General features: G+C 38.7%; 1 protein-coding gene across 1 annotated transcript; it reads right to left on the bottom strand.

Moving 5' to 3' along the window:
* Window positions 1-1647: 1647 nt before the first annotated feature.
* CTAGE5 (CTAGE family, member 5) lies at window positions 1648-27211 on the bottom strand (the record flags this gene model as incomplete). The annotated part of the gene is made up of 23 exons (XM_009071905.1): window positions 1648-1965; window positions 2784-3009; window positions 3396-3472; window positions 6125-6256; window positions 7603-7755; window positions 9609-9740; window positions 10078-10160; window positions 10841-10908; window positions 11829-11864; window positions 12151-12211; window positions 13503-13604; window positions 15210-15348; window positions 16685-16775; window positions 16972-17018; window positions 17824-17947; window positions 18532-18654; window positions 22185-22289; window positions 22704-22775; window positions 23095-23205; window positions 23889-23960; window positions 24370-24458; window positions 24569-24590; window positions 27054-27211. Coding segments are annotated over 23 exons (2375 nt in total), but the record flags the coding sequence as incomplete, so codon positions are not given.
* Between the last annotated feature and the right edge of the window lie 411 nt (window positions 27212-27622).

The following is a 27622-nucleotide window of genomic DNA, read 5'->3' as shown; positions in this document are numbered from 1 at the left end:
CACCTAAGGTGAGTTGGGGAAACAATGAAAATGTGTTTCCGTAGTTACCAACCCAGGATCTCTGTGCTATCCACTGGTTCTCTGTGCAGGGGCAAGGCTGTAGTTAACAGCTCTGGCTCTATGGGTAAAACCAAGTAATTCCTTTTAGGATCCTGGTGAAGTCTTTCAGGCAAACCTAGAGCAACAACTAATTGTCTAAAACTGATGCAATGGCTAAATTAAACTAAATAGTTAATTTAACATGGACAATGCTTTAAAATATTGCCTTCAGAATTTGTCATTCACCTGCTTGAGTACAAAGGCTTATCTAAATACCTGTGAGACCTAAACTAGAAGCAGAATAAAAAAATTGCAGGAATGAGCTGTGGAAAAGCTCTGCGGCTGAAGGAAGCCAATGTGGGAATAATGGTAGGAGCAGGAGTGCTGAGCTGCAAAAGAAAAGGCTCCCTTGGCAGACTCGACCTAAGCAATTAAAAAAAAAAAAGTGGGCTGGAGGTTTTTTTGGTAACTTCTAATTATGGGGTGTGGTGGCTGCATTTATATTAAAGGCTGAAACTGTGTATTGTGTGTGTGCAGGCAGAGGATGGGGACTGGTGGTTGAGCTGCTCACTGCTGTGAGTGGGGCTGGCTAAAAACAGCTTCCTTCTCTGTGTCTTAAAGGGTCCCTTACCAATGACTGCATCGAGTCATCACACGGTCCTCAAGTTGAGGCCAAACTGTCAGCCAGCCAGCACTGCTAGCAGAAGCTTTTAGACTGCACAGCAGTCAGTAAAAATGGAGCTCAGCTCTCTCCAGGTGCAGCACAGCACTGGCTGCAGGTAAGTGCACTGTGCCTGCTGCCACAGGCAGTGCTGCAAGGGAAGCAGCAAGTGCTAACCTCACGGGAAGAGGTGAGTGGGACAACACACCAAGTGCTTCACAGGCACAAACCAACTAATGCTGCAGTCAGCCACTTCTTGTACTTTTTAATTCTGCTTTTGTCCTGCCTGGCTTCCCAAATGCTGCTGTTAAAAATCTGAAGCCTAATAAACTGAGGTCATGTTGAGACAACAAAAACCACCCCAATATTAGTTTGCTGCAGACATGCATCTTCAAAGGCAAGGGTCTGTCTGGTGGAGCTGAAGCATCTCATAGCTATGATTCCTTCCTCCCAGGTCATAAAAGCCTCATGTACACATCTTCAGTAGCTTTTGAAGGGTGATGGGTGACCTGCTCAGCATTTCCACTTCCCCTTCCCTCCCACTGTCTTGGTAGGACAACTGCCACTTTGTAAGGCTTTGACAGCTGAAAGATGACTCTGTTAATGACTTTGCAGGTAGAGTGGAGTGTAGTGGAGAATGATGGTGATTCTTCTTAGCTTCAACTACTTCTATTACACCATGTTAACAGTGACATTGCTTTCATGTTCCATAGACTTTTATTAACTGTTTCCATTTGTTTTCACATCCTATTCCTAAAGCAGCAAGCATCACTTTTGGCATGCAGAGAGCTTCCCTGTACAGCTCAACAAGGACAAAGCAGATGGACTTTTACAATACAGCTCACAATTTAATTTTATACACCTCTGAAGAGATTACTCAAGTTAGAAATACTTAATTTAAAATAACTATTGTACAGTGGAAATCACTTATTCACAATATTCATAGTTATTTCATTCTTTTATTTACAAAATACTATCCTGAGAATTTTCTCTATTAAGCTTCAATTTGAGCAAAGTAGTTTATATATACCTAAGTAACAATGGTTACTTAACATAAGGAAAAATGCCATTAGGAGAGCACAGAAATGGTTCAGCATGTTCCCTGAACGACTGTCAAGTCTCCTGCTGTGGTTCTGGTTGTTCTACAGCTGATGGATTTGACTGAGGTGGTTCAGCTCTATTTTCAGGAGGAGGTGGTGGAGGCAAAAATCCAGGTCGTTTAGGTGGATAGTGAGGATAAGGTCTCATTGGAAATGGATTTCTTACTGTGAGAGAATCAGAGTAGTCCAGTTAATACCAATCACAACAGTAAGCACACACCTGCTCCTCCTGCCCCACGTCCTACTGCTCAGCTAGACCTACCTAAAAGGGAGTCACATGTTATACTCCTAAGATCCAGAGATGCTAGGAAGGAGGAGAACAAATACACCACTTTTCTCAGCAGTTACCTGCACCAGGCTCACAGCAGCAGCCAGGCACTGCCTGCTAATGGGCATCATCCCCTTCAGTCTGCACAGCAGCCCTAGCCTGTTACACCTTACAGATATTTTGGAAAGTTATGTGGCTTAGTTCTTCACAGATTACTCTGACAACAGCAGGAGGCAGAACAAAGCTCTGCAGTCTGATACTTACATCCTGCTCCAACTAATGCAAACTCTAAGGAAAAACAGTTGTTTTGGGTATGTCCTGAACAAGCCTTTGCGTGGACACGAGCATAACCTCAGAGCTAGAGGACAAAACTTTAGAATTTATATATGATGCAACTTCATAGGAGTAAAAGGATTAAGGTAACCAGCTACTTGTTTTCCTACCCCAAAAAAGAAACCTTTAAATGCTGAACAGTACATGCAGGTGTACTTTCCAGCCAGAGATGATGTTTTTACAAAGACTAAGATCAGCAGCTGTAAAAAAAGAAGTGTATAAGGCAATGAACCTTCAGCAGAAATTATGTTCTCTCTTAGTTGAATTAAGTAGTACTGTGTGCAAATGAAGCTGTGTGTGCTCACCCAGTGTGGTAACTGAGCACCTGCACAAAGCCCTCATGTTCATCAACTTGAAGTAAATGCTGGCAAAAGCCACGTACTTGGCAGTGGAGAGTGCCTGAAGTCTCGTACTGGAAAGCATTCCCGTGGACCATACATGCCAGCAGGAGGAGGGGGAGGAAAAGGAGGTCCTCGTCTCATGAAAAGTGGTGGTGCTCTGGAATCCACAGGCATCAGTGGAGGTCTGACTGGAGGGAAAGGTGGGGGTGCAAACCCTGAACCGACAGCTTCACTTTCCAGTGGCAGTGACTGATCAGGGAGCGAGTTCTGCAACACAATGAAACCAGGGATGTTAGCTGAGGGAAAGGGAACATCTCCAGTCCCATCAGGCTCACTTTGATGTAGGCTGTAACACTAGCTAAGAGTCAGTTCCAACTCTGCCTTAGCTGCAGCATCGTCCTGCATATTCTATCTGCACTGATCATCAGCTTGATTATAGTTTAATCTTTGGGTTATAATTAATTTTCAACAGGGATTACATTAATCACACATCAAAATTAATTTACAAGTGTTGTGGCACAAGTATACATATCATTTTATAATCTGGGCTGCACAGTGCAACATGAAGTGACCAATGGACTAGAGACAAATGTCTCTAAATATTTTGCAGAACATTAAAGCTTCTTTAAATCAAGTTCACTTTAGCTACTTACACTGAGGTTAGAATGATCCTTCATCCCCTCTCCACTTGGTTCTGTTTGTGGACTATGTTCTGAAGATGTTTGTCCATCTGTATGCAAAAGTTAGATAAGTTACTCAGTGCTGACCTCCTCTCCACCACTGATTTCAGGATATGTAGGCAAGAAAAACAACACCAAAAATATTGCTGTACCAAGCAACTGCTCTGCAGGCAGAATGAAAGACAGCTGAGGAACACAGAGACTTTGCTTGAGTACTTTTTCCACCTTCTGTACAAGTTGCAGCTTTCAGCAAAGTTTCTCGTGTCCAATCAAGGGGTTTTTTTAGAAGTTAAAAGTGCCTTTTCCAAGCAATACAGCTTAACATTACTGTGGCAGTTCCACTTTCCCCACCCCTCCCACTCCTAGTTTATTTCTTTGGTAAGTCCCACTCTGGGAATGGCTGTGTCTTGATATGCGCCTGGCACAGAGCTCGACAGCAATCCTATTCAAGTCTGACAAAATCTGATTCCCTCCTTGGCTGGCAAACATCAAGGAGACTTTCAGAACTACATCAGTTCTGGACAAGCCTTCAGAAAGAAGAGTAATCATCCTCTCATTTGCTGTACTCACTTTGTAAACGAAGAGATAAATAACAGCTTCAGTGTTTTTACATTTATACTCCCCTGAGAACAAGTACTTTCAGTAACAACTGGAGGAAATTATTGAAGGGAAGTGTCAGAGAGTAGAACCTGACTGGATATAAAGATAGTAAATATATACACTAAATGTACTTTCTCAAAAAAACCACCACAATCACAAAAAAGACCCCAAACAACAGCCCAAACCTGAGCTTTGAAAAATACTCCTTTCTTACACTTCTGCCTGAATGAAGACCATTATACTAAAGAACACAAGACCAAAACAATACTTCTAACTAGTGACAGATTTTTCATGTACATGTTCTATTTCTACTCCTTGAAAGCAAACAAAGCGCTTTTCTCAATGGCCAGACAGGTATTTAAAAAAACCTAAATTACTTGTCATTTCAAGCAGGCCCTGCTTTTGCTGGTATTACTTAACAATCTGAACCATTTCAACTCCTTACACCACACAGAGAATATTCATGCCTTGATACTTAGGTCGCATAACACTTTCTGTTTTAAGTCCTTGCAAAGTTGCTCAGAAACTCTGTCAAGCTTTAACCTTTCTGACACAAAGTTTCCTGCACCAGGTACCTCCTTGAGTTTAAAGTTTTGTAGTTTGCCACTGCAGCTTAGGAAAATGTACATTATTTTATTCACTTTAAATAACATTTTGAACATTTTCCTAAGGAAGTGCAACTCATGCACTCTTTAGAGTTGGAGTCTGGATTTCAGAACTGTGAGCCTCATTGCTGCTCTAAAGTCAGATGGTGTGAGCTGGAAGGATAGTTCTAATTACTTTGTTTGGGCTTTTTTAATTGAAGGGTTTTCCTTTCTTGTTTTTTTTCACTCACCCAGGTCTAGTGAAATTGTATGTCTTTAAAAAGCAACATTCACACATACTTCATGACCTGCTAAATACTAAAGGTTATCCAAAACTCTGTTTCCATTAAGGAGGTTTTGAATTGCCCAAGAACTGAATACAGCATTTAAAAAAATAAATTAATTGTTGCTTGGCAGCGACTGAAGAAAGGGATAAAAGTGGATGCAGTAAGTAAGTGCAAAGACAACACACTCCTGTCGTTCAGTCAGCATGCAGGCCTAGAAGAAAGACCTCAGTGAACACAAAGTATCAGAAAGCAGAAGTGAAACACACAGGAGACTTGGGAAAGAGGGAAGGGGTATAGCTGTACAGGGACAGAACTGTCTTCCAGTAGAGAACATTTCACTGCAAAACCTGAAACTAAATTCAGCATTCCCAGTTCTCACATTATGACACCAAGCAACAAAGAAAGTTATTGCCAGAAACAATGCAGCAAAGATGGTAACTTACTACTACCCATACCAGTAACTGAGTACTAGGTGGCAAAGTTTCTGTTGCAAGTGTAATGGCTGCACCTCGCTGACATATCAGACACGTGTGACTTACCAGGCATTACATTAAAGATGAAAATGCTTAATAAGTGTTAAGCTCTTAAACTGTTTCAGTGATACAGTTTCAGTCAACAAAACTTTGCCTCTGGCTGTTGCTACGTGTCACAGACTAGGATGTATGTAATGGACCAAGTCAAAACAAGTGGTACTTGGGTCAGTGAAGGCTGTGATTAAGTTGGGGACGACTGCACTGTGAACGACACAAACCTGCCAATATGGTCAACAGTCTGGAGGAAAAGGCTTCAAGGCCTTCTACTTCAGTGTACAAAGTCCAGTGGATACTCGAAAAGTTTGCTGTTTCTCTTGCACCCTTAGCAAATCTCTCTCTTTCTGATTTTACTAAATGTGGTGTGGAAATGCAAGTACAGGTTTGTGGTATTTTAATGCTGTGGTGACCCTCATGGGAGAGGCCAAAACAGACCCAAAGCCAATCCTGAGTGGTTAACACACTGAACAGTGAAGGTGGACCAAAAAAACGCCTCATGGCTAGGATTCACGGAATCCACCAGGCAACAGGGAGGGCTATTGCTGCTGACAGGGAAAGGCTGCCTGGAGCCTAGCAGGTCTTACAATGTTTTTACACAATGGAACTTCAGGTCTGTGGTAGCTGTAAAGCTGTTCTCTTGCCCTGGCTTAGCCAACTTACTCAGATTCTCCATTTGACAGTATCACAGAAGCAATGCCCACCTGTTTTATCAAAAGGCTGCATACTGTAAGTTCGCAGCTCTGCTGGTCCAGAAAGTCTTCCAGTATTAGGAGGATTAGGGAAAAACCTTTCTTGTCTTCGAGGAGGAAGAACTGGATCAGCAAAAGGGTCACCTAACATTGAAGAAAATCACAAAACAGGTCAGTGAAGATTTATTCCCCCCATTCCATACAATTTTAGTCCAGCAACATTCTCTGGATATCTTATGCTCTTGTAAATATCCAAAGTGTCTATTAATCAGGGTGAGCAAACAAATCTTAAACAACCCAAACACCAGAATCCCATCGAGTATGTGTGATTACTTATGTTTCTAGGGAGCTGAAAAAGTTTGTTGATTTTTGGTTTAACATACAGCAGAAGTTATGAGTGCCTAAGTTATAAACAGTGGGGCCTAGAAACAAAGGTTCAGCGTAGCAAAGAAGGTCAAAGACAGAAGGTACTGTATGTTTTAACCCATTCTTAGGCAAGAATGCTGTTTTCCATGATGTTTTATAGAGCTGCGATGTCTTTCCACCAACTTGGTGGCATCAGAGCTAGCAATCAATCATGCAGCTACAAGACAAACTCTACCAGTGAGACCCAAATGCAAAGGTGGGCTAAGAACACAGCTCAGGTCAACGAAACAAGACCACCCCTCTGCAGTATCCTGGCAGCAGACCAGTTCTGGCAAAGGAGAAACTGCATCCTGAGCAGACTTTTGAGTTCTATCACCAGGCTTCCACACGAATGTGTGGCAATGACGACATTGCTCGATCCATCCAATAACCGAGGTAGTTTAATCTGTGTACTTCATCTACATTTTAATGTTTTCTAAACTTGTAACATCTTTACTTCTTTATTACAGACACACAGGAATGTTGTCAGTGCCCCTGAGTTTTTGCTTGAAAAGTATGAGTAGAATCCTCTTTGACTCATCTCTGCCTTCCCTGAGTGGTGATGTGCAATACAGATGCTTAGCTGAAGAGGTGAGATTGGAGACTGACTTTGTTGCTGTCAATCATCCAAGAGGCAGTATCAACAGGAAAATGTCAGATGGGATGACTGTACCATGGAACTCCTGTACTATTAATACAAAAACTTTTTTGAAATTTTCCAACATTAGCTAGCTTTTATTTATTTATTTAATTGCATTAACATTTTCTACCTTCTCAGCTCTCTTACTGAGAGAGACAGGTCTTTTGGTGTGCCAAACAAACTCCCAGCAAAATGATGACAGTGAACAGTTGACTGTGCACTGCTAACACCAATATGGACTTCAAAACCAGCACAGGATAAGTACAAGGGAACACACTGTTCAAAAAGTGGAAAAAACTACTATTAAAAAAGCCTTTCCAGTGCAGTTGCATGTGCAGGTCCAGGAAGATATTTCGTACTGTAAGCAAAAAATACTTAAATATAAACACTGCAAGTGGGTAACTCAATTTTTCCATGGATACAGTAGCTATGCAGATTTTTATACCTGGTGGAGGTAGAATTATCCTGCGTTCTCTGTCCCAGGGAGGAGACAGGGATCCAGTGTCTGAGGGTGGCCTGTGGGGATCAGCTGATCTATCAGAACTCAGCTCTCCTCTTTCACTACCAGTGTCATACATGGCAGTTGGCCCTCTGGATCCTAATTGAAGAAATCAGACAGTTATTTGCCCAGGTATTTCCAATCCTCCAATATGGCTTTCTTCATTAAGCCTGAAAATAGTGAAATAAATCATGGGATGCCAACAGAGTCAAAGTATGAGGTGCATGGCTCCACAGGACTCCTCAGCTGTTTGCTGATGAACAGTTATGTTTACTGCAAGTGTTTGAAAAAGTCTCAGTTCAGCAAGAAGTGCAATCTAGAGGACCTGCAAGATGTTGAAAAAAACTAACAATTTTATGAGTTTTGGTTCATTTGAATCAGAAACTAGTACCCTCAGGATAAAGCTTCTTCTCAGTGATAAAAACTTGCTGCTAATCAAACTACAAATTAGCACGCCAAGAGTTAATACTGGTATTGTAAGAAAATACCCACATTACATTCAACACTCTTCTGGTTCCTTCCAATTCTTACTCAAGGAAGGAAAAAAAAAAAGGAAAATCAGGTCAACACATAAACAAGTGCAAGAAAAACTGTAAAAATGAGTGATTTTAGATTGTAAGCTTCCTTAAAATAGACTGAGTCTGAAAAGTGACAGAAATACTGAATACTGGTACCATTCTCTAGGTCTCCATGCTAAAATTCAACCTAAAATTTGAACCCACTGTGTGATGAGCAGTATAATTGCTCTGTGGCTGGAATTAAACACATCATTTGTTTAAGCTGCCCAAGTTACATTAGTGCTCCATTGTGAAATGAGCAGCAGTCAGGCCTTGCACAGCCTCCTGCCTTGCTAATACTGCATCCTGAAATCCAGTTTTTACTTGTCCCCACCAACAACAGCTGAGCCATGATTTCAAGATACATTTGACAACTCAGTTTCATTATGTCCTCTCTCTGTACAAACAAATTGAATAGTATAATTTTGCTTGTGTGTGGTATAGGTACAGCTGAACATTCAATCTCACTCTCTGCTGACTTAGAAAATGAATCAACTTTCACATGCAGCTGGATATGCTTTCTACAACAAATTAAATATATAGTCCATGGTGATCTTTTAAAAATCAATATTGATTAGTGAAATCCTTACAGAAGAGGCATTTGGACACATTTGTCACAAATTAGGTACAGGTTTCAATGGGTATAATGGTAGCACTAAATTAAATAGTTGCTTATTACCTTTAACCAATGCTGAACTCCACTCTAGCATTTATTCACACTGTTTCCATCAACATCAAAAATATGAATGAACAGTGTTTTTCTTCCCTTACAACCCATGACACCACAGTCTGCTTTCACTACTCCTCAATCTCCGAACTGTACTCCTGACACACAACCTTCCTGCTCCCTTCTAGGACTAGGGAAGAACTGCTCTCCATGTATGATGATTGCCTCAAATTTAGAACAAAGCGAGGGAAACAATTTACTGAATCAGGAACGTTTTAGTATCACAACCTCCAGTAAAACTGCCTCATGATTTTGACAACACATTCTCTCACTGCCTGTAGACCAGTGAGATGGAAGTGGAAGCATTCTTTCTCCAGAAAACTAATCGGCTGTCATTTACTTTAAAATCCTGTTTACTTCAGCAGAACTGTCTGTCCAAGAAATAAAAGACAACTGATTAAATTTGGCTTTCCAGGTTTCTTAATTTATGCTTCAAAGTGAATCCACTGACCAACCTACTAGTAACAACTAGTTCTTCTATTGTACTGTTACACTTGAAACAGCTTTAGAAGCAAGTTGAAAATCAGGAAGAGTTTGTCCAATTAACTGTTTATACTGAATTAGTTATTTTAACTTTTTGTCACCAGAAAGAGGAAAAGGTGTGACAGGTTTATAGGAGAGGAGAGAGAAATCCAGAATAGATACATTTTCAAGTTTAAGAATTGTACCTCTTCCTCCTCCTCCACCTGGAAGCATAGGTGAAAGCCTTAAAGGACCCTCCAATAAAGTTGGAGGGGAAAGAAAAGCTCTTGTTTCAGATGAAGGCCGGCCCATTGGTGAGGGTCCATATGGGGAATGCTCTGGAACAGTTAAAACAAAATGCTCAAGTTCACAACATTTAGTTTAGCAAACTGTATAAAGTAATTAACTTCTCAGGTGAAGTTCAAAACTAAACTGAAATGAAAATTGTGCTCTAATTACCATGTGTAACACATTCTCAGTCTACTCTCAACAATACTACAAATGCTCTTAGTTTCAACAAAATACTTGACATAGAGTCTTTTTTGAGCCAATTACTTTTTTACATGACTGATATTCATACATGCACATGGCCAAGATAGTTTTCTAACAGTTACATATGTGTGGTCTTGGAAAACAAAACCAAAGCAGGCTCTGCTTTACAATTCAATACTGTACCTCTGCCAAATGGTCTGACTGGAACATCGAGAGCATAAGGATCTTTTTCTAAAAGTTCAAGTTTAAATTCTGCTTCAGTTAATCTGCAAATAAATAACAAGTAAGTAGTAAATGACAAGAGCTTTACCAGAGTACACTGTGTGCTGCTAGGCTTTCTACTTAAATGTTATTCTTTTTCCCCCTAAATAAAAATAAAAAAGACTAAGGATGTCACAGAACTCTGAATTTAAAAATTCCTGGAAGGATTTCTCTATGCTGCTCTATTTAAACTGCAATTAAAAAGCTGAGGTGGCATGTTAGATGTCACAACTCCTAGTATGGTATCACTCTAATTGCATTCCAAGTGTTAACTTCACACCTAAAGGTTCCTCTCACTACTACCACCTCATCTGCTAGCTCAGTACTAACTGCTGAGATAAGCTGTAAAATCATTAGGTAACCACTGACATCTGGTTGGTACACACATACTTAGAACAACCATACAAAAAATAAATAGTTCTAGTACTACATCCTGCTTCTTCCCTGAAATATTTCGATACTTCACATTGTTTCCAAATTCTTACTTTCTTGCATGTCACAATTCCAAGAAAGCTCCGGTGAGTTCCTTTCTTTCAGAACTCTGATGGAACACCTGTCATCTCTCTGCTCTGTTTGGGCCACAATTCATTAACACAGGTCTAGAGAACATCATATTGCATAAATCCAAAAACATGCTCACATGCCAAACTGCATTTCCTTAGACTTAGATCAGGACTGCACTTACTTTTGTCTGCTATGTGCATTTTCTTTTTTGATATCGTTGAGGTGTCTTTCGGCTGCTCGGGCTGACAGCTTTGGGGAAGGACAGAAATCAGATGCTTAGACACTACTACTTATTGATTAAATGCTTCATAAATGTGACAGGTCCTAGATCCAAGACATTCTATGTGAATTGCATGGACTGAAGCACACAAAACAGAGCCTCATGTATGTCAGCAAATGACATTAGTAGCTCTACAACCCAAACTTTTGAGGAATGATAAGGCTTTCTGCATGTTCTTAAAACTGCAGAAATTAAATTCTTTGGCTATAGCTGCTTTGAAGCATTTACAGAAGATTTAAAGTCTCAAATTCTGTATGAGAAAACTTTATTTTAAAATCATACGGTTAAAAACTCTAAGATTACCACCCCAAAGACCATAGCTTTTGGCAGGAGTTTATCTTATACAGACCACTCTGTGGAACTGAAGAATGTATTAGTCAGGAGATATTTTACAGTTTCCCGTTTGAAAAAAAAAAAGGCAAAAATGGATTTTGAAGAAACACTGCTAGGAAGCTGTCAATGGAACACACTGTTCTCACAGGACATAATGTCTTCTATTAGTAGATAAAAGGAGTGAAGTACATCCAGGGAAAATAACAAAATGGCATTGAAACAAGGCCAAAAGCTTTTATTATTAGCAAAATGTCACACACTTGTTACATTGTATCATGTTCTTCCAGCAGATTTATTGCTACAGCAAATAACACTGTAGTATCATTCTACTGTGCTCACAGGTATCCAGCTTAATTCTGCTAACAATTTTATATGACAGAAGTATTTGTAACATGTTTTTGTGTATTTCTGCAAGAAATCTGTATGTTTAAAGGTGACAGGTTAGAGATAATTTGATTATCTGTTTTTAGTACGAAACAAAAAAAGTGACAAAGATATTCAAATCATGGAAAATGAAGATGCACAAAGCTTAGAAAATTCAGTATTTGAAACTTACCCAATTATCATGAGCTTTTTTCTCATGTGAAGTAATCTGTGAAAGAGAGATAAATTATTCATCTGAAAAAGAAAACTTAAGCTTTATATGCTCTTATTCATAAATTGAACAATGTAGATAATTTATAATGGGACACCTAACCTTAAACTTTTTAATAAAGTTATCTGCTGATCTCTGCTATGAAACTGTGTCAGGCAAAATCAGATGACATTAAGAAGGGAGAGGGGGAGGCAAAAACAAACACCCAACAAAGCCAAGCCAAATACAATACCACAACCTAACTGCCAGTGGATTTTCAGTCGCAGTAACACGAAGCACACACCTGATTCTCGTAAGAACGAATGGTTCTCTCCAGCTCTTCTTCGAGATCCTTTGCTCGTTCTCTGGAACAAACCAAGGATGTAAGATCTTGTAATAAAATGTGGAGGGAAGTAATTTTAAACACAGTAAACACAATGGTAATCACAAGGTCTAATTAAGATATTTTCAATCCAAAAGACAGTACTGCACTTAGGCCCATGGGATACATCCAAAATTAGAGTAGCAACGGAAATTAACTCCTGGATTAGTGCAAACAGAGAAGGACAAAAAGAACAGAATGACAAAATCCAGCATCTCCCTAACTTTCCAGTGGTGTGTGGTATTTCCAATATAAAGAGTATCTCTCCAGCTGTGCCCTACCCTCCAGCCTCACCCAGCTCAGCACAGCAGCTGGAGCTCCATGCTGTCACAGGCTACCACGGAGAGCCTGAGGGACAGTCACTGGCACTAAAAGTCATTTCAAGCCCACACACAGTATGATGCCACCTTTGCTCCAGCTGCCCCGTGCACAGCAGGTGGGCCAAAGACACATGCACTGCTTAGTTATGCTCCACTTGCGATATTAATATTCTTTGTAAAATTAAGATGCCTACAAAGGTCATGTTCTGAGTAAATCAAGAAGGGTGAATTTTGTCTTCCTGTACGAATACCAAAGAATGTCTACAAGAACTTTATATTCTAGAGAAAGAGCTAATCTAATTAACTCTTCAGAAGTGCTGTTGAGAGCTGCTGTTCACTTAGAGCTAGTACTCCCATGAACACTGAAGTAAGATGTGAAACACACATTACATATTGAAGAATTATGCCATAGTTTGAGAAAATGCAGAAAGAAACCAGAGGTACACAGTTGGTGTAACACAAAAGAGAGCAAAGAGTTAAAAAACAACTACAGAAAATATTCCCCCATCACACTATTTTAGTAAAGAATTTCTAAGCAACAGTGCTATTTGACAAGCTTTGAGACTCAGAAATAGAATACTGTAACTATACAGCATGTTAGCTCTATGGGAAAACTGAACCTTGCGTTTATTTCACAGCATTCTCTTGACACTTTTGTTTCTGTTCAATAAAGAGAACTAGATTAGAGATCCACTTCTAGCATACCATCAAAGCTAACGAGTCAATACAGTTAGCATTCTAATGGAAGAGAAGTAATCTTCAACACCCAAATGTTTTAACAAAGCAAAACCACCTTAGTCTGTATTATTACACACAGACTAGCAGGTAACACACACTACAAAAAAACTGGAAGAAAATACATTTGCTTATGCTATGCTGCTGTTTTTATTATTTCTCTATTGCTCTTTCTGCACTTTGGAACAAGCAATTACAGCAACTACAATCTGCAATTACCTGTAGCTGTTTAGTTCTTCAGCAGCATGATTAATTTTTTCATCTACTTTAGAAAGCTTTTCTTCCTTCTGTAGACGTTCCCTCTCTTCTACCGTCAGTTTCCTTTAAAAACATTCAAAAACTAGGGTTAATTGTGTTTCAAGTCAACAATTTTGAAAGCAGCCACAAATCAAACCAAAGAAACTAAAAGCCAAAGTACACTAACAGTCAGTGATTTGTTCTGGTACTTTTCAAAAATAATTTTCTGGAGGAAAAGAAAGGTTGTTATTAGCTATTAAGGAAAATAATTCTCTCCAGCTCCCCTTTTTTTATGACTTCTTGGGCACTACAGAAAATAAACCCCATACCCCAGGCCCCAGATTATGCACAAGGTAATTCTACAGAACACACAGAGATACTACTGCTGCACACATCCCTGAACAGATAAACTGGCCATTTTCCCCCAAACAACATTCCTCAGCAATCAAGCTATCTGAATAGTGGAGCTGGTGAACATGATTTAAACTCTTCTACTCAGTCCTCATTTCCTGCTTTTCCATTTCCCTTGTTTGAACAGACCTAGGTTTTCAAAAGATGCATTGTTAATACTAGTAGCCTCTTCTGTGCTGTTCTCTCACCACACACAGCTTCTCCTCACTCCTTTTTGGCTTTTCTAAAACTCTATGATAAGCAGTATGTATTTGCAAAGCTTTAGTGAGGCATTTTTAAATACCATCCACACAGTCTTCTTTTTAATAAGTTCCTTCGCACTCCCTCCCTGCCCTTTTTTTCTTAAATCAAATGTTAATGCAATGGATTTCTAGGTTTTGTTGCACCTACAAGGATACCAAGTATCTACAGAATTATATATGCTACAGACAGATTACGGAAAGTATTCCAAAGGTCCTGCATACTGCTCAGTACAGGATCTAGCCTTCTGCTGATTCTCTTGCTGCCTTCAAGATCACATCTGCTCTTTGAAGAAATAATTTCTGGCTAGTAAAATTGTAATTCTACCATCATGCCCTAAAATGATGTGCCCTGCTCCCACCCTGCCCAACACACACACACACACTTCTGAAGGTTACCACATGCCCTGGACCAATCAACTTTTATTTCTAGTCCTTAACATACTTCTGATTTCAATCACTAAGTCATAATGCCTACTATCATCCTGACTGTGAGGCAGAGAGTACAGCCCTCAAACCCTACTCTTCTTGCTGAGGAAAGACTGATTCACAGGTTCTATGCCAATTACTGGCAAAAGCTTCCCTATGGTTTAACTCTAAGTTTAGTTTTATATCTATCATCATTCCTCTGACAGTACTAGCTCTCTTTACTAGATCAAACATACCTCATAAAGCACCTACTGATTTTCTTTTGGCAACTCTGTCAGCTGTATTACATCACATAATAATTTAATTTAAAAAAAAATCAAGTTTTCCAACTTTGGAAATTTTAAATCATGGATTAAAAATTTGTTACTTCTTCTTTGTTTCTGTACTTGTTTGTGGAAAAGTCCTAAAATAATATACCACTATTTCATGGAAACAGTTTCTGTAAAATTACTGTGCTTACAAGTGTACAGGAAGCTGTACCAAACCCAGGTCTCCACAATTCAGAAAGTTCCAGAAAGCAGCAAACTGTTAATAATTTCCAGTCCCCCAAATCGAAGAGTTACATTCAAATCAAACAGTAAGCACTGAATATAAAAAGAGGAACCAGCACCTGTGTAGTTTCATTTCATTTTCTTGATAAAGTTCAGTCATTACTTTAAGTTTCTGCTGAAGCTTTTGAACTTCATTTTCCAAACGCTCATTTTCAGACCGCAAGGAAGTTTGTTCACTTTGAAAGTTTTCTATGCGTTCTGCCAAATTCAGAGATAATTATATTGGGGTAAGACACAATTTACAACATTAAAATATTTGCAATATTTTAGTATACAAAGTCTGTAAAAATCTTTGATCCTATGTTGATTTAATAATGCAAGAAATAATACATTAATAGAGTTCAATACACTGAGCAAAGTGAGAAGCAGTACTGCTCCTTACGGTGGGAAACCAGCAACCACACCCTGCACCTGCCCCAGAGAGCAGCTCTGTGCCCGTGTCTGGCCTCGGCTCCAAACACTCTAACTTCTTTTAAAACAGTGCAGTTTTGCACTACAACAACATGGGGTAAAGTATAAAACATAGTCTTAGTGTCTGTCAAAAGAATATTGCTTAATGTTGCACAACACAATATAAATTTTCATTTAGGGCTCTTACTACGTAATTATTTGACTAAAGAAGTAGAATTGGTATCATCATATTCTCTTGCAGATTCACCCACACAAGGTCTTGGCCGAACAGCCTGGGGGAATAACTCAGATTTGTCCAACTACTTCATCTTCCCAAATTAAATTCAGTCATGTTTCTTTTCCTATTTACTACTCCTGTGCCTCTTTTTAAGAAACATAGAAAGCTTCAGAAAGTTTGACTACCTTCATGGGACAGAGGCACAATCAGTTTGGAAAACACACAAGCACAAAGAGTCTGTTTAAAGGACTATCAGAAACTGAAAAATACAGACTTACAGAGCATTTCATCACCCAAGTAACAAAGTGCAGTACATTCAAATGCGACAGTGACTCTGCTGTCTATGGTTATGAAAGCAACAGCTAATTACAGGTTTCAATTTGAATTAACAGTGTCAGTGTTTTGATTTCATAAGGTTTAATTCAGTATGTCCTACACAACAAAGCAAAAACCAGAGCAAGATGCTTTTAGGTTGAATTCTCTAAATGTAGTATTTTGGATTTTAAGAAGTACTGAGCTTGCACCCATTACAAACTAATTACAATTAAGCTACCATTTTTAATAGATGGTTTTAAAATTTAGATTACAACTCCATTGCTTCATGTCCAGAAATTATCTAAGGGTGGTAGTACATATTTACTAACATTACTTTGCCCATGTATTGTAAGATTCTATAACTTAGAGAGTATTTCAAGAGTACCACAAATTTGCAACTTCAATTGCTTCACCTCTAAAATTATATACTTAAACCACCTAAGGAACTTACACAGGAATTTAAAAAAATCAAGTAGAGTTATTATGGTAAACTTAATTCAGTTTTTACTGTAACTAATATTTATAGCCTGTAACACCATTTTGCAAAAGCAGCACCTTATTAATTTGAAAGGTGAAACAACATTTAATTACCTGTAAGTTCTCCTTTAGCTTTATTCTCATCGGACAGTTTTGAATACATTTGATCTCTTTCTGCTTCCAGGGTCTTTAAACAAGCATTTAACTGCAATCAAAATTTTTAAAAAATAAGAGCATTTTAAGATTACCAGAAACTGTTTGCATGCAAAAATATCTGATTAAACATTAAAAGATGCTGAACTCTGATATTGATAAGCACATGCAACTAAAATTACCGTAATAATTGCACATATTCCCTCTAGTTTCCCCCTTCCATCCACAAGTTGCTTAAAGTCACATACCCTTGCTGCATAGATCAACTTCTTCACAGTTCGTTTTTGCTGATCATCTGATTGAAGGAATAGAACAGTATGTCACATAAAAAGCACAAAAAGGTTTGTGACAGAGCGTAATACTATCACTTTGTTTAGTCTTTACACAAAAGCAATCTCCAATATAGCATGATAGGCACAGCACACTTGGAGGGAAAAGGGAGGGGGGAAAGCAGACGGTGGGGAGGAGATAAGCCTATATTGTGGTGCTTTGTTTGCCAGTCAATCACGACTCAGACTGCTGAATACTGGTACAAGTGAGACGTTGAATACACACTGTAAGCTTCGTGGGGACATGCCCTAAGGTATAAAAAGAAGATGCAGCACGAAAGAGGAGGAAGAAGGATTCTTCTGTGGTGCTGTTTAAGGGGACCCACAACTAAACCCAGCCGATCCCAGCGCTACCACATTGCCTGCAACCAGTAAGACCTGTGTAAGGACAAGGAAGCAGAAATTAGGCTCTAAGGACCCACAGTGCTACTGCTGGGAGGAGCTTGAAGAAGAAACGAAAGCAAGATCTCCACCTAAAAATGCCAGAGAATCACTGCTTAATGCTCACACAGGCTAAAGTCATTCTGCAAGAGACTGAACACCGAGTCTTTACATTGGTCTATGTATGCCACACACTGCTAAACAGTAGGGCAGGTTGTTATTCCAGAGGTGTCCAAGCATCAGTTAACTGTCTGACATGAATAACATCGGATGAGATTTAAAAATCCAACTTCTACAACACTAATCTTTCAACTTTCCTGGAAGTTTGCTGGTTCTGTATTTCTAAAACATCTATTAAATATTTCAGTTGGGAAGCTATACAAACCATACCTAAGTGCTCTCCATTCTCTGCTTCACCCTTTATATCTGTGTCCCAGTTATTGTCTTCGGCATCATCCTCTTCTCTTATTGCTGAACTCCAGTCTTTCATCTTCAGTATATACTGTGTCAGTGACTAAGAAAAAGGCCACAAACCCCACAAACAATTAAATAAATACGAGCAATGCAAATGTAGTTACCATTACAATTACTTTGTCAGGATTTCTGTCCTTTATTTAGTTCCCATAGTAGTTTAGGTGAGCCCCATATACAGGATTCTAGATGTCTGATATTGCTTTTTCCATAAAAACATCTATCTGTAGGTGCACAGACATGTCCTCATGAAGAATTTTCAGACAGCCAAGCATGTTTGCTTTCAGCAGGGCTTGTGCAAGTAAGGTACACAAATACCAGAATACATCCTCAACTCCCATGCTCCAAATTAAAAAAAATAAAGAAAAAGTAAATACTCTCTCAGAATTAAAAGAGTTCTTCCTTATTTGCGGTGCTGGCATCCCAGGCCATCAGAGTGCTCCACTGTGCTGCTAAGCAACCTGTTTTGCTTAGCAGGAAACAAGATATTAGAGAACAGAGAAGCAAACAAAAAGCCAAAACAGCTTAATGCTTCTTAAGCCAAGGAGAGGTTGTCAGGCTTTCTTCCAACCCAGTGATTAGCATCAGACTGAATAATTTGATTCAATGCTAGGTGTCATAATTTACCTTGATTTGACTCTCTTTATTTTTCAAAACGTCTTCTAGATCTGCTTTAGATGATTCAAACATCTTCGTTTGTTCATTCAGTTCACTGAATCGTTCACCCCATCCTTCAGCTTCTTGTAAAAGCTGAAAATGGAAATTCCATGTTAGTGATTGTGTACTACAACCAAGAATCAAGGATGAACAGTACTGAGCCTGTTATCAGCATTATCTATACAATATGTAGAATTTAAACCTCTCAACCATCAATAAAAATTAACTGAGAAGGACTACAAGACAGTTAAACCTCAAGAGATGAAAATTAAGACTTCTGTGTTATTGCTCAGTTCCTCTAGCTGCTATAGCTCTCCACTGTATTTAGTCATTAGGATATTGTTAAATATTTGTAAGAACTGTTCAGTCAGTATTCCACTCAGTTAAAAAACCTTGATGTGACAACAGCAATGAATATAAAGTAGTGATCATTTGTGTAACAGCTACCTACACAGGGGAACGGATGGAGGACACTCATACCCCAACATGCACAGAAACATCTGTGCCTGTGTCTCCTCAGCTTAGAAGAGGACAGCGAAGTAAGAAAACAGGAAGCTTTATTTAAGCTCATGTGGCTTGCAAAACTGTGTTATTTCTCCTGCTCTTCTCCATACCTCCTCAAGTAATTTTAAGATTTTATTTTTAAAAAGCTTCCCTGTTAATGAATGTCACAGCAACTATATGTAATCAACACCTACTAGTATGTAACTTTGCAATTTATTGTGCTTAACTAAAAAGACAGGTAGATTCCAAGGTTACATTTCACAGACATTGCCTAGTAAAACCTCATTTCACAAAAATACTTTACAGTAGTAAAGGGATTAGGCATCTGCCCATTAAAAATAACCACTGCAACATATTCACTAATTAAGCCAGGTCTTAATATTGTGAGAACGAATTTGAACTGATGCAAATTTCTGTTAAGACAAAACATGCACTACAACAACATAGGGTAAAGTACAAAAACTAGTCTTAGAGTCTGTCAAAAGAACACAGCTTAAAGTTGCACAACAGGCAATCAGTTTAAAAGCTGTGAATGTACAGAAAGGACTAAGTAGGTTGAGCAATGAAAACGTAACAGCCAGTTATGCTAAAAATAAAACCAGAAAATGGTAGTCCAACAGGGGAACTGCTGTGCAAAGAGACAAGAAAACCTGAACACTACTTGTCAAAATAAACTAGAAGGCATAAACCAAAAGGTGTGTGAGTAGAACTGGATGAACCCCCACAGCACACAACTGCACTTTCTAAGCAGCAAAAGCCACGTATGAATTTGCAGCATCAAGCAAACTACATATTAGGGGTTAGAAGGCATACACAGGCAACTACTTTTATCATTAACTGTAATTCCCCCTCAAAGGGAAGCCAGACTTTTAAGAGATTCCTTCTTCATGTAACCAAAGATAAAATAAATTTACATGACTTTATACATCTGTAAGAATTATAGTAAAGAGAAAGAGCATGGGTTTGCAATAAGCTAAAGCAATATATATTTCTAATGTTCCTGAACTAAAAACCCCAAGCCAAACAACAAAGCACAGGAGTTCATTACCAGTTCCCTTGTTCAAACTAAAAGGCCCAATCCTCTCTCTGACACATCATAAACCTGAAATAGCACATCTGTTAGATTGTTTAAGGTATGATGTGCCAGAAGATTATGACCCATTAGTGTAAATGGACAGAGGTAGAAAGCACTCTAGTTTCTGTGAACAAATAACACCTTTGTTACCTTTTAAGCATAAGTAAAATTCCATCTTAAAAAACAAATAAGAAAAATAAAAAAGGGATGTGGATATTCTAATATAGCAAACTAACTCAAACACTTACAACCACCTCAGAAACAAGAACACAAATAAGCAAAGCAAATACCTTCTCTTCTTTGCTTATCAGGTTCCATCAACTTTTATCAGGTTATTTATCCACTAAAAAGCACAGCAAACTACAATATGCACAAGCATTCTCCAACTACTAAAATCTGCAACAAAGCTCAGTTAACAACAAAGTGTCGTAATTATTCCTAAATAACGTGGTTAAGGAACTACTATACCCAAGTTGTTTTGCCTGGAAGGAGTGCAAAAAAAAATTCATCTAGGAACATGGAAATTATATCCTTGGGAGTTGCTTTTACTGATTTTCCCCCCCCCCCAGTGTTACTTGATACAAAATTATTGCCTATGAAATGTGGGGTAATTGTCAGCACTTAGTATTATTTCTCTAAGTATTATTTTTTAATAAAAGGAAAGAATGAGAAGATTTTTGTTACACGCACAAATAATTGGATTATTTCTGTTTGAACCCAAGAAATTACTGGAGGGGGAAAAAGAAAAAAGAAAATCCCTCTCTATTAAAACTTTGAGTATTGCTTCTCAACATTCACTACATAAGAACATTGTCACATTTGAAATAAAGCACAGAGACCAGACCCTTCCTCCTCAGAGAAACAAAGAGGATGACAAAAAAGACTAGACAAAAAGACCCTTGAAAAAAAATAATTCTCAAGCAACTTCATTGCACAGGGATAACACCACAACACCCAAATCTACTGTTCCTCCACTCACGGCACCTAATAAAACTGACTTCCTTTTTTTCAGTAGTCACAAACACGTACTCCTTATAGAATTAGAGAAAAAGCTGAAGATTTACTGGCAACAGAGTCTGCAGAACTGAAATATTCCTCCTGCAGAAAGTTTTCTACTTCCAGTAACTTTTTTTCCTGAATCACTAAGTTTGAAACAAGCAGTGTTTTGATAGGGAGGACTAAAGCACTCCCCAGCTTTTTTAAGACTGCTAAACAGCACAGGCCTGTACTTCTACTCCCACCACTACTCCTTCCCCCCTGCAAGGTCGTTATCAGGTTACTCCTCAGACAGTCAGGCAGGAAACTAAGCACATATCTATTAAAAGCCCAACGAACCACCCCAAAAGCCAAGAACATTCCACAGAACATTAAATGTTCAAAAAAAAAAATCTATTTGTTAGAAAAAAATAATAACTTCATTGTAAAACTACCTATTGCACAAGACAACTGTTGCATATGCTGAACATTTTGAAATAATCAGTATTCTTTGGGATCTGGTAACAGCACTGAGGAAAATAAACAGCTAAAATTTGGGAAGTAACAGTCTTTTCTGTTCCTTTGTATTACTTACCTGACCTTCCATTAATACATCTAGTACCACCGAAAGTTTTTTATCTCCTCTTGCATACTCTAAAATTTCTCAATTTCTTTTGTTTTCTGGATCAAGTGTAAGAATTTTCCCTCTGCCTCTGTAGAGGATGCTAGCTGTGGACTTGCTTAAATATTTCTGCTCTCCTCCCTCAGTTCTCAGTCAAATGCTTATTAGGCTTACATCACCACATGCTCTCTTCCCACTGAACTCTGTGCTTGTTTCTCCACAAACTCCAATTATTAAATTTCTTTTAAAACAGGGCTATTTTAGACAAAGTTATTCCAACATTAAAAAGAAATTTTAAACCATGCCCTCTTCCTTTTTCCATTTACTGGAACACACAATGTGTATTAACAGACTTGTCGAGGATGAGCTCCTTGGAGAAATCACATTTTTGTAGTACTGTAAGAAACTACAGTATTACTATTTCTAAGGGCAACTAGAAGAACCTACCTGTTTCTCACTTTCCTGGAGATGGCTGTTTTCATCCACTGCATCTTGAACAGATGTCTTGAGTCTCTCTGTATTAATCTGATATACTTTTAGGGTGGACTTGGCCTAAATGAAATAAAAAAGTATGTTATTTAAGCAGTACAGGTGAAGATATAAATGGGGTCATGAAGGTACTACTGGACTTATTCTTAGGTTTTCTATCTGCGCTATATATGTATTTTCACATTTTCTCTACAATTTCAACAGTTTTTGCTGATTGTAGCTTTGTAACACTAAATATGTCACTGTGGAATAAGAAGGCAGAGAAGAGACAAAGTAACTACGTCTCAATAAATGCCAATCACTACCTGAAATTAAAATTTGCTCAGTCAAGTCACACAAAACTACTAAGCCTTACAAAGTCTTTTGGTTTGCACAGTGTATTATTTCTGCACCTTTAACAGGAAAAGAAATTAAAACAATAACTACATGGAGACTAGAGAAATTGCAAAGGTTTGAAACTCTAAAGATCAGACATACCTCATCAATTTGTGACTGGATAGATTTTTCTTCATTCCGCGCAGATTCCAATTTCTCCTGAATTTCAGCCACCTGAAAATTATTAGTTATCATATAGCTTCTTCCACACATTTGACTGGAAAGGTCTGAGCAATTAATAAAATTATTTTGAGACTGAGAAGGTTCTACTGCCAAATCAGTAAAAACAGTTTTTCTTCTTTTGAGTATTCTCCTTTATGAGTCTAATTTTTCTAATGTTACCAGGAGTATGAGGGGAGACAAAATGGAAAATGTAGTTTCTATTTCAAAACACACAAAGAGAACAGCTTGTCTTCTCCACTGAGATTTTTCTTCTTTGGGGAATTTTTTCTTAAATGAACAGTAACAAAGACAGAATTCTACTTATTCTTACCAAGGTATCATTTTCTGATTGCTTAGATTTTTCTTCTTCCAGTTCTTTTTCTAGATTTTCTATTTCCTGGTTGAGTTCCGAGTTTGACTTGTTCAGCCTTTCATGCATTTCCTAAATCAAGTTGTTTTGACAATCAACAAAACATTTTACATCGATGGCATATGACAAGAAGCATGTTTTAAATATGACAGCAAAGTACATTTCACAAATTTCACCACATCAGAGTACTCCAGAGACTCTTGCATGTTAACACAACCATTCAGAATTAGCTCTACAGAATCTGAGGTGTGGAATGAAAGAAATCTATTTGCTTTGTTGTTTCATGAATTTTACAGAGCCTCTTAAGATATTTGATTCACTTCTTCAGAACTCTTACAAAGATATTGTCAGCTTGGGGGACATAAACAATGTAGTGGTAATTCTTCTTTACAACTATGCTCCAGTAGTCTATAAAATGCATTTGAGTTAAATCAGATGAGAGAAAAAAATACTTCATGCATTATTCTCTCTCCCAGAATTAAGAACAATTTACTTTTCCAAAGTTAAATATTGTCCAATATGCCATTTGCTCTAGTATCAATCATTTTTAATGCAACTGTTAGCAAAAACTTACCTTAATTTAAATGTTTTGATTCTATGTCACTTTCAGTAATCCAATTAAAACAAGTTGGGGTTTTGTCCAGGGTTTCTTTTTGTTGCTGTTTTTATTTGTTGGGGATTTTTCAATATGGGCAGCATTTTTCTGAAATACTGCCTTAAATTTTAGAAATAACAATTTCCATTTATCTTTTTACCTCAAAACAAGATGCGTCTGTTGATTCTTTCAAAGTGTTACCATCCTTCAGAGACAATTCTAAACCTTCAAACTGAAAAGGAATCACTTTATGTCAGAATGCATGTAAAGAATTGATTTAATAGCAGCATTAATTGATGATGTTTTAGCCTGAAACATAGCCACCACCTAAATATTCACAAATGCACCTCGCTGGAAACCGGGAAAACCCTAGTCCTACCAGATTATCCCAGTGACATAAACCAAACAAACACATCTTGAAGTTGCTTCCAGTGAAATATACTGCATTGAGAGTTAAAGGTGAAACTTGCTAATGCCTTAAATGTTCTTATAGGCATTGACAGATAAAAGCATTTGAAGAATCCCTTTAAATGTTTCAAAACCTCTAGAGAAATTCAGTTTCGTTTTAGAAAATTTTATTACTTTACTTGATTGAGTCCATTTCTGTGACACATGGAAAAGCAATAAATGAGGACCATTACCTCTTTTTTGCAAAGGCTGAGTTTTTCAAGAATTTTGCATTTTTCTTCAACTAGTTCAGCAATTTTACTGGCAAGCTGTTTTTCCCTTCCTAAAAGGAGAAAGGCACTTAAGTGTTGCAACATACAAATAATTAAAGGGGGGGGATGGGAAGACAGAATAAGTCATACTCCAAAGAAATAGTATGAAAAATAAACTTACCTACATAAAGTCGACTTCTAACCTGAAACAAAACAAAAAAAAAGTCTGATCAATTACTCTTGCATAGTACCTGAAAACTAATCTTTTAACTCAATCCGTCTAACCATGCAACTTAAAAAAAAGAATATAAACACAGGCTGCTATTAAATATAGGCAATTGTATCCTCTGCTCTTACCCTATGTCTGTGTGTCTGCCCTGTCTTTCTCCCACTCTGATCAAAGAAAAGAGGGGCAAGGAGGTTAGTTATCACCTGGATTACTCTAATAACAGAACTCCGTATAGTCATCACATAACCATGACCGCCAACAGAAAGTGGTAGTGGACAGTCAAAAGAATAGGAAAGGGAAGGGAGAGGAGGGGGAAGCTCCACACACCACCTTGGACCTCCTATGAGGAAAAAACCCCACACACATTACACCACATAGCAGTTAGAGCTGCAGTAAGGTACTACCTGATGGGCATCCTGCCCAGATGCAGCACCGTGGGAAGTGCCAAATCAGCAGCTGCCACGTAAGGTCTAGTGCCCTAGAATCCAAAGCTAACTGTGGGACAAAATCTGTCAAGCAGCCTGGGCGAGAGATGCATTACTTGGCTGAACCCACAAAAACTTCACAACACAGAATTCCTCTCAAGGCTGGGCCTGGATCATGTGTCTAATGTACCAACAGCTCCCTCAGATCTTCCCTGTTTCCCCCTCATTTAAAGCCATGGGAAGGCCAAGGAGCCCAAGTAACAGAAAAAGGGGAGAAACGTCATAAGGACACTTTTTCCTATCATTCCCAAAACTAAACCTCGTTACTTTTAAGTAACCATCAATTCTTCAAAGAGCAGTCACTGCAGTCCTAAGTATGGATGACTGAAAATGCTGTCAAAAACTTCTGTAGTATCTAATGCCTTAGTGACATGTGCAGGAGAAAACAATACCAGAGTTGCTGTGATTTCAGTTGAAATGCCTTTTGTAGCACCTTGAGGGATGCTGCCAGAACACAGAAGGTATGACCCAAATCATAGTTACATTAACTTATAGAAGTACAGACACCCTCACAGACAATCTGTTAGTTGATGTTGACACCCTAAAAACGCAGTTGGTCATATCTGAAAAAGTAAAGAGCTATACAACCTATCTGCAAACATCAGCATCATTACACCTAGCACCAAAAATCACATTCAGTCTATTTAAGAGTATGCAAAGACTGGGGACAAATTTAGAATACCAAATGATGGATGCTAATCCCACTCCTTAGTTGGGAAAGTATGGTAGCCAGCTGTTAGTACTCAGACTCTTACTTACTCACAACAGAAGACAACCATTACCTTGAAAATATAGCTTGACATGTGCATTAAAAGGTTTCAGCACTGCAATTCTCAAAGTCATCAGATTAGCGCTCACAAATGGCACACAGTAAAATTGGTTCAGTGTTCCAATGTTCCAGTAAACAGAACCAAGGCCACTGTCCAAAGAGTTTTAAAATGCCTCCCTTGACGGGAAATCATTTGGACTGCTTTTGCTTCAAATTACCTTGAAAGACCTGAGCTGGTTTGGCTACAGCCAGAGCAGTCACAGTGATACCAATACACACAGCACTACCTACACCCTAGGGAAGACCTCCTATATCCTGTCAAAGCCTGGTGCAGAAAATAAAAAGAAAATGAAAAAGGAAGCCTTACTACAGCCAGTTTCATTGCATTCCTCTTATAACAGTCAGTCAGTACATGTCCAAACACTTCCTGTCTTGACAAAACAGATTACTTTTCAATTTCTCTTTTAGAGGGATTCTAAATTCAATCACAACAGATGTAAAACTCTGAAGCATTATGTATCTTGAACAGGGTAACAACTTCAATGCAAACTATTAGTGCACTCCACTTATCTGCATGTAACTTGAACACTTACTGTGCTGATTTTGTCTGAGAGAAGTTAATTATCTTCATAGCACCTGGTATGGGGCTGTGTTTTGCATTTGTGCTGAAGAGCTGATAGCACAGGGATGTTTCAGATATTGCTGAGCAGAGCTTGCACACAGTCAAGGCCTTTTCCCTTCTCACACCACCCCAACAGTGAGGGTGTTGGGAGTGCACAAGGAGCTGGGAGGGCACACAGCCAGGACAGCTGATCCCAACTGACCAGAGGGATATCCCAAACCATATGGTGTCATGCTCAGCATATAAAGCAGAGGGAAGAAAAAGAAAGAGGGGATGTGCAGTGTTGTAGTGTTTGTCTTCCCAAGTAACAGTTACATGTGATGGGGCCCTGCTCTCCTGGAGATGGCTGAAGACCTCCTACCCATGGGAAGCAGTGAATTAATTCCTTGTTTTGCTTTGCTTATGAGTGGCCTTTGCTTTCATTATTAAACTACCTTTATGCCAACCCGCAAGTTCTCTCACATTTACTCTTCTGTCTCTCTCCCTCAGCCCAGAGCTTGGGGCAGTGAGAGTGGCTGTGTGGTGCTTAGTTATCAGCTGGGGTTAAATCATAACACTTACTGCTTGATAACTTCTGTACAGGAACAAGAGAATTGTAAAGGCTCCAACGATGCCAGCACAAATCACTATTTCCCATGGGAAACCATACAGATCAGGGCCAGGTCTTATATCTTCGGGCAGGGAAGCCACAGCCTGAAAAATAAAGTAAAATACTTCAGCTAAAGGAAAAGAGATTAATAGTTCTATCAGAAATAGACATGTTGACTTAGTGCACTTCAAAGGCTTGTGCACCTATCTTTTTTTCCGAACTCTGAGAAAACAGCTAACAGAAGCATCTGATTTTTACATAATAGACTAAGCAAATGAAGAAAAAGTTCCAACAAGACATGACAATGGATAAAAGCTCTAAAAACACTGCCTTCTGAATCCACTGATTATCACAGAATGGTTTGGGTTGGAAGGCACCTCAAAGATCATCCAGTCCCAACCCCATTGCCATGGGCAGCAACACCTCCCACTAGACTCAGAGACTCATCCAGCCTGGCCTTGAACACTGCCAGGGATGGAGCAGCCACAACTTCTCTGGACAACTTGTTCCAGTGCCTCACCACTCTCACGGTAAAGAATTT

The sequence above is a fragment of the Acanthisitta chloris genome, unplaced genomic scaffold, assembly GCF_000695815.1.
Source record: "Acanthisitta chloris isolate BGI_N310 unplaced genomic scaffold, ASM69581v1 scaffold28863, whole genome shotgun sequence".
Lineage (NCBI taxonomy): Eukaryota > Metazoa > Chordata > Aves > Passeriformes > Acanthisittidae > Acanthisitta > Acanthisitta chloris.
Note: the sequence above shows the minus strand (reverse complement) of the source record. Positions and strands in the feature narration are given on the sequence as shown.